General features: G+C 39.6%; 2 protein-coding genes across 2 annotated transcripts in view; one reads left to right on the forward strand and one right to left on the reverse strand.

Annotated features, from left to right (window-relative positions):
• ext1c (exostoses (multiple) 1c) overlaps nt 1-1,390 on the forward strand; it is a 100,377-nt gene extending 98,987 nt beyond the window's left edge. The window contains exon 11 of the mRNA XM_006631435.3: nt 793-1,390. Coding sequence (XP_006631498.2) covers nt 793-978 — 186 coding nt within the window. The 3' untranslated portion in view covers nt 979-1,390. The remainder of the gene's footprint in view (nt 1-792) is intronic.
• A 3,368-nt stretch (nt 1,391-4,758) lies between these two features.
• Nucleotides 4,759-11,408, reverse strand: LOC102688854 (mediator of RNA polymerase II transcription subunit 30). Its single transcript, XM_006631436.3, has 5 exons — nt 11,240-11,408; nt 10,069-10,299; nt 7,615-7,773; nt 7,178-7,267; nt 4,759-6,130 (listed from the first exon to the last, which is right to left on the reverse strand). The coding sequence occupies exons 2-5, from the start codon at nt 10,294-10,296 to the stop codon at nt 6,035-6,037; spliced, it is 573 nt and encodes a 190-aa protein (XP_006631499.1). The 5' UTR covers nt 10,297-10,299; nt 11,240-11,408; the 3' UTR covers nt 4,759-6,034.
• Nucleotides 11,409-11,560: the final 152 nt, after the last annotated feature.

Here is an 11,560-nt window from a genome sequence, read left to right on the forward strand (position 1 = left end):
CACCTTTACTTCATTTCCAATGAAGTTCTTCATAATATTTTATTGCATAAAAAAATTCATGTGGAATTGTTGTGGAATGTTTTTCCATAAAAGCATTTTCTTTGCCAAAAGCCAGTAACATATAAATATCCAAGAATCTTCCCAAGTAACACTAATGCTCAAATAAACCTACATCCCAAATTTTCCAGACAAATGATTAAATGTCCTGGTCCTTTGAGCACAGCTTCTTGATTTGACAGGGCTGACGTCTTTGACCGACACACAAAATACAAGTTATTAACAGAAGTTTGGGAGGGTTAACAATCAAAAGTCAATAACACACAGCTGTTCCTAATCACCCTCACTTTGAAGTTAGTTATACTGTACATATCGAACATAAACACCTCCCTTTGCGTTCGTCTCAAGCATCCCTCCTCTACTCCATCTCCACCTTGCAGCTGCCCCTGGGTTCACTCCTCTCTGAAGGGGCTTCAAGCCAAGTGGGTTAACCCAAATGTTTCTCACCAAATATTCCAAACATTCACAAAGCATTCAATTCCTGGATGTTGTTGTGCCTAATCAAATATTACGTGGAATTCCTGTACTGTTTGTCCATACCGGAATTTATTTAATGAGAACAATCACATCAAAAGAAGATCAGTCATGAGGGAACAACAAAGGTTAGGAACTACTTTAATTTTATCAGCAGGGTGAAAAAGGCATTAGTCAAGAAAATCCTTCCTGGCCCCTTCCTTAAGAGGTTTGCTGACTCCCATGATGCCATGCTAATGGTTGTCTTCGCTCTTCCCTCAGGGAATGAAGAGCACACACTGGGCGAACCCTGATCATTTTTCCCAACGGCAGGACTGCATCAACGCCTTTGCCCGCTGGTTCGGCTATATGCCCCTCACGCACTCGCAGTTCCGCCTGGACCCCGTTCTCTTCAAGGATCAGGTCTCCGTGCTGCGCAAGAAGTACAAGGACCTCGAGCGCCCCTGAAGGACCGACTGGGGAGGAGGGAGCAGGCTGGCAGGGACTGCGCTACCCACCTTCAGCAGCAACAATGCCCAGCAGTGCACCCCCCTCGCCCCCATCTCGCAACTCAGGGATGGTCTCCAGATTTTGGATTTAAGAGAAGCAGCTGGAAGAGCCATGGCTAGCCTCCCTTCCATTCTTTTCTAGCACCTAGAGGCTGGGGAGAGAGAAACTGTGACAGAGACGCACTGCAGTTTGATTCGGAGTCATGTAGGTGGGCGCGTTTTTCACAAACTGGACATGAGCTCTCTGTCTCCAATGGGCTTATAACCAAGCATTAATACTCTTTCTACAGATTGACAATACAAATACACTCTTCTGTAAGTAAGATTGTATGTAAAACTGAATAAACAGAATGATGATCTCATATAGGTTATCCCTGCGAAAATGTCTTCTTTTACAAACTAAGAATGTCTACCCTGCATACATGAGATTTAAAATCAAGGTGGAGTGTCACTGGTAAGCTAAAATGCCTAAAGCCACTAACACTAATGGTCGTTTGCTGAAGGTCAAAAGAGAAAAAGCAAATGTTCTCAATTTCAGGTCTATGTCCATCTGTCATTAAAATTCCTTGAACTTGGCAGTAAACTTGATAAGATTTACTTTTCATGAAAACCAGTGCATCAGAGCAGGTAAGCGCCCCCAGTCTTCCATAAAAATAGGCTATTTAACCGTTTACAGTTAAATTGAAGATTTTTTTTTAAATATCTTCCCCAGGCAGTCAATTCCTCCACATTCAAAGCATTGACTTTGACATTCCTATCACTACACTAATTATTGCAAATAGTAGATGTAGATGAAATGCAGAGTTAAGACTGTAATTTTTTTTTAATAAAATATTTAGAATAATAGAATAGCCAAATATTTTGTAGTACACACTCTATTTGGAATACTTAGAGTATTTTGGCTTGCGGCTATTATCCCAGTGACCACATTCAGGAAAGAATGCAAGCACAGCACTGGTCACAGGGGGCGCTGCGCCACCAAGAACTGAGAGAGCCCTGGCCGACTAATCCCAGGCTATTATCTCAATCCCAGCCGGCTAGTGGCATGATCTAGACTTGAACTCGTGCTCATATATCTCAGCCTGCACCAAGAAGACTAATTGCAATATAAATGGAAATTTCACATTCTTACCAGATAATGGCTGATTTTCTATAATAAACATCTTATCTAACAAACAAGATGGAATTTATTTCATTCTGTTATAGTGTGTCTGATCAAAAGAGACAGCTAGACTTATTGATCTAGACAAGAGTGAAAGACTCTGCCAATATAAAACAATTGAGTGTTAGTCCTTTTGGCACTGTTCCAGTGGGTCAGCTTCATTGATCACCCAATTGGCATCTCACTTTAAAATTTCAAGGCCAGTAAATTAATCAATCAGACTCCTATTAGGAAACTAAGAGCCTCCTAACTGTTAGGAAACAAACAGTTTGCCATTTTATACTGTCTCAAAACAGACAATGACAAATTCAGCGGTTTTGTCCTGTAAAGCTGACCGGCAGTATCTTTTCAGACCATGTGGGTCATTAGTACCGATGAGATAAAGGAGATACAAATCTGTGGTTTGACTTAAGTGCCACCATGGGCTGACTAAAGCAAATAACATACTATCATTTTGCTTTTGTTTCCTAGCAAATGGCAATAGCTGTAGATTAGGGGAGAACAAAGTATTGTTGCTTTTGTGATTTCTGAAATGGTTTAAAAAGCAAAAAATAAGACAAAAGTAATCCAAGATCATCTGTAACTGCAAAATCAAATAAATTAAAAATGGTTTTGCTTGACTCTGGTTTCATTTTTATACTATACAATTTGCCTATCAACTAGTAATAGTGAGTGGTTCTTAGCACTCCCTGCAGTGATTTAATTGATTGGCTGATATGAATACTGTCAATCTATATGGGAACAAGTAATAGGTTTATTCCATGCTGAAAAAAAGAAGAAAGAGAACACAACGTTTCGGCCGTGGAGCCTTCTTCAGGTGTGAGAGAGGCTCTCTCACACCTGAAGAAGGCTCCACGGCCGAAACGTTGTGTTCTCTTTCTTCTTTTTTTCAGCATGGAATAAACCTATTACTTGTTCCTTTGCAGCCTACGCATGCTGACGCAGCTACCCACCTGAACTGTCAATCTATATGTTTTCCTTGTGGTGTTCACTGATGGCACTAATATTATGAATATTATACACTCAAATTTACCTTGTTCTGTAGAAGAAAATATTGTTCTTCTGCTTAGTTCCATAAGAACTGCAGTGCCTTCAAGCTTTGTTCCTCCAAAGCAACTGCTCTGTGGTTGAGTTATTTCCTATAAGACAACCTATGATAATTTGCAAGATCTATATATAGATTAGAAATGCTCCTAATCCAGTTCCTGGAGGTCAATACACATGGCTTTCTATCAAATAGCTAAGCTTCTTACTTCAATTTCTCATAGAAGTCATAGATTTTAAGTTACTACTGTAGTTAGACAAAGGGCAACCTCCAAAGTTTTCAAGATCTGAAAAATGTGAAATAAAAAATAAATCCTATTATTAGTTTATTGAGGTTCAACTGTATACATGAGGCCTCAAATGGAATAAAAATCATTTGCCACAAAAAGCAGAAATCACTATAGCAAAGATTTTTAATGGCCTAGAATCCAGCAGCTAGAATCCTACCACCACAAACAACCATTGTATGAGATTAAATACAGGTGTCAGAAAGTGAAGGCAGCATAGGCTGTAATCAACAGTTTGTAGATCTCATCAAGTCAACACAAGATTTTAATTTGTGTGGAACAGTTCAATCTGTCCAATTTAACCCTTAACTGAACAAATGTAGCCTTTCACCTGAGGTCTCGTCCTGTTGGTTTTGGAGATTACAAAATTAATGGATTGTTACCAGGGCAGACCATTCCCCATAGAAAAGGCTTGTGTTGGAATACAGGAGTATATGGTTTTATATGGAAACTTGAGGACACTTTCACAATATACTGTATGTTTCTTGTGAGGATGGTGGGTGACTGGACCCACCTGGACTGGACTCCAGAGAAATGGCTACAGGAGAACCTTGGATCTCAAACTACTGCTATGAAACATGTATAACCTCTTAAACTAGAAAAACATGGTCAAACTATACAGTAAATGATTCACCGTTACATTTTAAAGTATGCTACTTTAGATAAAACTCTGCTAACAAAATAACTATATATATAGTATACAGTATGTATAATCAATGCACATACACATTTTGATATAAAAGGATAGGGGAAGGTTAGCCTAATCTGCACTGCAGTCTTGTCTGATAGAGAAGACAACAGTAAGATATTCAATTCTGGTAGCAAACTGAGTCGTGTTAATGGTTAAATGCTTATGGGACCCATGCACACCCTTCAATCATTATGTTATTTCTGTTTATAGCCTGATGTGGAAAGACTAAGGCAGTCAGCATTTCAGCATGTGGCACTAGCTAGCAAGCAGTCTTATCTCTATTACAGCCCTAATTAAATTTAGATGCCTGAGGGAAACTACAGGGCAGTGCAGAATATTATTGATTGATTTATCTGGCTTCTGCTTTTATCCAAAGTAACTTCCATTTGTACCCATTTACACAGCTGGATCAATCTGAGTGAAGTTCATAGCTCAAGGGTACAACATCTGCACCCCACAAAATCCTAGTACTAAGTCCATATCCCTAACATCTATACCACATTACTGCCTAAATTTCAAAGACTACTGCTAGGACAAAAATACACTGGAAAGAAGAAAGATACAAAGGATATTCCAATTTATTTCAGTAAAAAAATACAGAAAGATTCTATTTTACAGATTCAATAGTTTATAATTATGCCAAGCAGTTTAGAAGTACAAGAAGGACAATGCAAAACCAGAACAGTCCTTTATGCTGTTGTGAATTAAAGCTTACAATTACAATTTCTTATCAGGAATCACAATAAACAGTTGTACTTTCTAATTACGTCTTTAACTCTGTATTTAATTCTGGAGCTCAGCACAGAAATGACATCGGCATACATCTTAAAAGATTTATGTATTTTTTTAAATTCTACTCACCAGATTAGGAACTGCCAATTCTGAAGACCAAATCTCACCTCTTAATAACAGCAGATGTTATTTTTGCCTTTTCAATGATTGAATTTAAAAAATCCAAACAGGTCAAGGGTTTCAACACAAAAGCCTACTCCTTTGCTTCATATCTAAAATTAAAGACAAGATTAAACAAAAAAAAAACCATCCCTACAAAAAAAATAATCTCACCTTCCATCAAAACCAAACGGATTGCTCTCAAAGAGCAAGGTTCCTATGTTGTCACAGAATAGTGTCTATTGTTTAGTGGTTGAAGTTTAATAGTTCAGTTCAAGGAAAGTTGGTATTGTAGTCAAAGCTTAAATTAACAGTGGCTGGTTAGGAATACGTTAAGGAAGATGGTGACTAATGGGAGATTATTTTCTTTGTCTCATTATTATTTCCAGATTTTTTCTTTATGTTATGTTAACATAAAAACAGATAACATATTGCTTGAAACAGACATAAATGTGTAATTGATATATGATGGATGAAACAGCACAGTGGAACCTGCCAATTTAGATGCCTGAATGCAAGAACATCAATCATCTCACTATAAGAAATAAAAAAAAAGATACAGATTTCCTAATATTGGAAACATGCACAATTGCTAATCACATTTACTATTTACTTAACAGTGGCAACTGCCACCCATGATGAAAAACGTATCATTTTCAATGGAATCCAATTATCAGATAAATATAAATCCAATATGTAAATACGCAATGAAATAGTCAAACCTTTAATTACACTTTATTATTACTTTTGGTGAAAAAAGCATATGCATTTAATGTGGCAGGTGATCTTCTTGTGCAATCAACATGTTATAATAAAGTTTTTCGTTTGTGATACCCGTCCACATCAAATGCTTTAAAGGGGCAATTAGGAAACAACACTGGGAAAATGTTTGTACGGGAAAGAGAGCATAAAACCACATCCAGCTGTTCCAGGCCTCAGGTTACTTCCTCAGGGTCAGCATGGCATTGATGTCCCACAGCAGGTTTCTCATCTGGTCCATCAGCACCTTCATCTCTTGGTTCTTCTGCTTGACCTTCTGAACACAATCACCACAAAGGACACTTAATGTACTGTATGCAGAAGGCTCTGCATGTCTGCAGCTACTGAAGACAGTTAGGATCCCCTCCTAATTCAAGGCTGATGGACCCGAACCTGCCTGCAAACAACCACCATCACCACACCCATGGTGTAGCACTAAACACCTGATTCATTACTTTGTAAATAGTATAGAGTTATGTCCTGGGTATCTGACCTCAGTGGGGCTGGATGAACAGGTTTGTGAACAACACATAAAAGATTTTATATATTTATAATGTGCGCACAGTGACATGTAATTGGAAATTTGGGTTCAACTTTCAAGAACATGATGTTTTGCAAATTAGCTGCTTTATTGACAAGACGTGCCTTTAAATGTAAAACAAGAAATAAGAGCACATTTAATCTGATAAAGTATGGGTATTATAAATGGCTGAAGGGAGCCGTGTGCAGGATTTACTTCTTCATGGATAATCTGTCAATGATTTGTTTCCGATAGATCATCTGCCTGCTCCATGTCCGGACTTAGTCTATGCTTTCATAGTAAATAAAAAAATGTTGCATTAACAGAGTGCATCTCTATCCTTAAATTACAAATGAACTCATGTAGTCTACACCAGTAGCATGGCATGCCCAGAGTTCTATTGTGACCCATCAGACTTTTAAACAGGCAATACAGATTACCTGTAGTGTTAACTACACGACAGGGGGAAATCTATTGGAAATCTGAGAATTCCAGTTAAATTGTTTGAGCTACCAAGGCTAAGAACCCTATTTGTTGGATTAATACAGAATTTAGAACAACCACAAACCCCTAAAAAGACGTTACCACCTACAGCTCAGCCTTCCCCGTTAGCATACTTGGGCGTTAATCTGGAATCCCAAATCACGAGGGTGGTGTACCACCTACTGTTTCACTACCTCATCCAGCATCAACCACATTAACCTAGGTTCTTAAAATGATCTTCTGTACTGTGAATATCATGTCTGGAATAGGGAGAGGTAATGCAAGCTCAAAAAAATTCCTTGGGATTATTAAATGACTAACCTCACTTATTTCTTGACGCTCCTGGGTAACAGCAATGCTACAGGGCTCCACAGGCACTATGCTTACCTCCGCACTGGTGTAAGGGATGAGCTGTGAAGACAGGAAAAAAAGTGAGTCATACCACAGCCTTTTGAAAGCATTGGGCGGATTTATAAAACAGGAAAAGAAGTTTTGCAAATACAGCAGCAATAAGCTTGACTGAAACAAGGAGTGGCACTGTTTAGCTACTTGAGGCTGGCTACATGCTGTTTCACTTGGGTATAAACCACCACAGCATATAAATGCACTGGCATGTTTAATGAAATGAATAATGTGGTATTTGCAAGTTAGGCAACAATGCAGAGAACTCCCCAATCCTCTGCTCAGAAAAACAAAATGCAACGACCCAAGAACATATGTTGCCAATTTTACAATGAGACCAAAAAAAAAGAGCAGACCTCGCTGGGCGTCTCGTGGAGGTCAGAGGTCATCTCCATGCAGCGCTCGTAGAGCAGGCGCAGCTTGCGGAAGAGCAGAGCCAGCTGGCGCAGGTGCTCCTGCAGCTTGTTGAAGCGCTCCTGGTACACCGCATGGCTCTGAGTCACGCCGTTGGGCAACTGGAACAAAACCGAAAAGAGGTTTACAGGAAGGCCACTGGAAGCACAGACATTTCTATAAAATCCTAGATGTTGTGAGATAGATTTTTTTGCTGGCAAAAGTTACAAAATGATCAAAACGTCAAATCCAATAAAGCTTCAGGTGTAGGTCATTACAGGGCATGGCAGGATACCATTTTTCAGTCGGCATCTTCACTTTGGATCAGCCTTGAAACGTTCGTCCAAATGTCAGGTTGACAACAAAAAAATAAAAATAGCAATTAAAATAACCATTAACCTAAGCACAAAATAAGAAACACATTACCGTTATTGCACGACCGGCGATTGATCTCACACCTTTCTTCAAGTTTCTGCGCGATTGCGTGACTGAGACAATGCACATATTGCAATGCAGAGTTGTATAACACTTTCAACATTTTTACATTTCTGCTTTTCAGAGTGGAACTAACCTTGTTCCTTTGATGCCAAGGCACACTGACAAAGGTCTCCGCACAAACCATATACAGTAAGAAAATGATGTGAGAGAGTAACATCCCACACCTTCATTACACTAATTCAGTAGGTTCCCTCCTACTGTATATGTAATGTGCTGTGGGATCCACTGGGATAAGCAGGAATCTATTATCATAGTGGCGATACCAGTTTATATACTCCAAAATATAGATGGGTCAAAAGATCAACTTGTGTATTCAAAATGAAAATTTTCCATATATTATATACATCAGTGGTTCTCAAACTGTGGTACGCGTACCGGCAGTGGTACGTGGCGTGCCGCCAGGTGGTACGCCAAATGACCCTGGAACTGTGTTGTGTGCGCTGAAAAAATCGGGACGGGTTTTCATATTTTGTATTTTTATACGTGTCGAATACGCAGCCTATGCACTACGATACAGTGCGCGCTAATACTTCAGTGGACACGAGAGATACTCTGTAATTCTATACCACTCTATAGGAATGCGTGCTACGGACGCAAGTGACCAATTGTATTTAAAAAAAGCTACTGTATCTCCAGCAAATAGGGAGAAAGGAGAATGTGCGTGATTTTTGAACAATGCCAACGTTGTAAACACAGGAATGCATAGTAATGCGTGCTATGAACGCTGGTAATCTTGTGAGCACAGGAAAGCGTGAAAAATAACAGAAAAATATTTAAGAACTGTTCTAAGTTAATTTGAGAAAAATACACCGTGCGCCTCTGTGTTTCTCTCCCACGCGCATGAAATAAATACTTAAAATAAACACTGAAATAAAAACGGAAATGTGGAAAAATGCACGCTTGCGGATTGCTAAAGCAGGTAAGCCCCACACTATTATGTGTGGAGAAAAAGCTGCTGAACAGCTCGACCTGCTGCCCCCCCCCCCGAAAGACACAGTCATTCATAGAATTATTGAAATGAAATATTATATCAAAAGTACGCTGACATCGCGCGTTAAGATGAGCAGATGTTTTTCACTGCAATTAGATGAGTCTGTAGTCGATTTGGCCAATTTGCTCGTTTACGTTAGATACGAGTTTGAGGGTACGTCCCGTGAGGACTTTCTGTTCTGTGAGCCGCTACCAACAGGAACTACAGGAGAGCACATATTTCAGCTTCTGAATGAATTTATCGGAGAGAATGGCATCGACTGGATAAAATGCGTCTGAGTTTGTACAGACGGTGCTAGAGCAATGACAAGCCGACACAGCGGTGTAGTTGCACGAATTAGATAGGTTGCTTCAGAAATTAATGGTTTCATTGCAACATCCACCGCGAGACCTTTGCCGTCAAGAAAATGCCTGACGATTTAAAATTAATTCACATCTGCTTTGCTCAACTAAACAGGCTCACCCCATTCACTGAAATGATGCTTTTTTATTTTTATGTGTTGTATTTTTTTCTGTAAAACACTTTGAGAAGCCACATTTTAATATATCAAACAACGTTTATTATTATTATATTTATTATATGTATGTGTGAGTGTGTGTGCACATGCGCTCATGATGACTTGTAGGTGGTACTTGGATGCTTTGGTTGGATTAGGGGTGGTACTTGGTTCAAAAAGTTTGAGAACCACTGATATACATAACCCAAATCAATGTAAATAATAGTCTGGTGCAGCAGGATTTTCAACAAATGTACAAAACTGTTTCAGCCAAGTTAAGCATTTCCTGCTGGACAATGTAAAAGGAGATTTTGGTCAGACTTTCCTTCTAATTAATTTACTATGAAAGGGACAGCCTGCACAGCTTGCCCACGGGGAAATTAAGACGTTTGCAGTCCAAAAAGTGCAAAGAGATCCACTGGTTGGTTTTACCTGCGTCGCCCTGGTGATCTGAAAGATCTCCATGGTGCGCATCACAATGTCCTGGACTGTTTCCTGGCCGATCCGGCAGAGGAACACGGGAGAGATCTCACGCATCGCTGCCTGGGGGGGCAGAGCGGACTGTAGCTGGGCTGGGGTGCCCTGGGTGAGCTGCCCAGGCTGGGGGTGCTGTGGGGACAGCCCAGGCATGCGGGTCCCTGCCGAAGGCAAGGCTGTCATTGCCTGCAAACACAATGCAGGGGAGTTACAGGCAACAAGCACATATTCTACTGAATCTTAAACACACTGCCTTGTCCAATTAGTTAATGTCTTCTGACAGAGCCTAAGGACACCGTGGAACCTACAAAGCTCCTCACATACGTTACTAAAGACAGTGTGGCACAAAGTCAGGGCATTAGCAATGTCAAAAAACGAAATCCTTATCTGTATCTGCTAAAGGAGATGTACTGTATAGGCCTGACAAGAAAAACTGCCATGAACTGGAAAAGACGTCTTAAACTCAGACCCTCGAATGACAGGACTTGAGCGTTCACAGAAGCATTGTTTTGACAGGGGTACATTTCCTGTTTCAACGCCCTGACTTTTTTCCTTTCAGGTTTTATTCAAAATCAACGCCGTAAAAACACACCACTAACGGTATTTATGTGAATACAACTGCCATATTTTTAATAAATGTATTACTTTACACTACAGATATATGGGGAACAGTGCAGTTTGGGGAGGAGCAAAATTCTAAACCGAGTACTAGAATCACAACACGCTAATGTTTCATACGCCGTAGAGTGATGTGAACTGCTAGCGCAAGCGGTGTTTTACATCATATAAAAATACATTTGCCGGCAATTAAGAAGAAACGAGTGAAATGACTTGGCTGCAAAACATTATATTCTTAGTTTAAGTCATATGTTCCTGGTTCTTCATCTAAATGTGCAAAATTAGACATGCCAGAGCCCTTAACAGCAAAAACTTAAATTTACTAGCAGCAATCATTTAAATGCAATATAATCGACATGTTAAAAAAAAACGAAACTTTGCTCAAAAGCCAACCATTCGACCGTTTTAATACACTGCGGAGACGAGTTATCTGAACTAACGAGAACAAAGAGGAAGCATAACAGAAATCACGTTTCCAAATCAACTTGGTACACAGGCTTATACATACCGACGAACTAATATGACGTATTTCCCTCCTGTATTAGTCTCTGTTTAATGGCATCTAGACAAGGAATTTTACCAAAGCTCCTGGATACAAAACAACCGATTTGAATCCACGAAATAAATTTCGAGCCTCTTTCGCTTCCCAATGAAACACAAAGGCAGGTTATGATGTCATTTCCTTTAGCTAAGGGCGGAAGTGCTGATTATCGAGAAGCCATTATATACTGTATGTTAAAGGGTTTTTGATACATGAAGTATGCTTTGTCTGCGTCTTACATTTTTTTGTGTGTGTATAACAGCATGATATACAGGTAGCAAAATTAAC

This window comes from Lepisosteus oculatus, chromosome 11, assembly GCF_040954835.1.
Source record: "Lepisosteus oculatus isolate fLepOcu1 chromosome 11, fLepOcu1.hap2, whole genome shotgun sequence".
Lineage (NCBI taxonomy): Eukaryota > Metazoa > Chordata > Actinopteri > Semionotiformes > Lepisosteidae > Lepisosteus > Lepisosteus oculatus.

Coding starts and splice junctions, on each gene's coding strand:
- LOC102688854 (XM_006631436.3), bottom strand. CDS start 10,296: ATGACAGCCTTGCCTTCGGCAGGGACCCGCATGCCTGGGCTGTCCCCA. Junction 7,774..10,068: donor AGATCACCAGGGCGACGCAG/GTAAAACCAACC, acceptor GTTTTGTTCCAG/TTGCCCAACGGCGTGACTCA. Junction 6,131..7,177: donor AGCGTCAAGAAATAAGTGAG/GTTAGTCATTTA, acceptor GATTGTGTTCAG/AAGGTCAAGCAGAAGAACCA.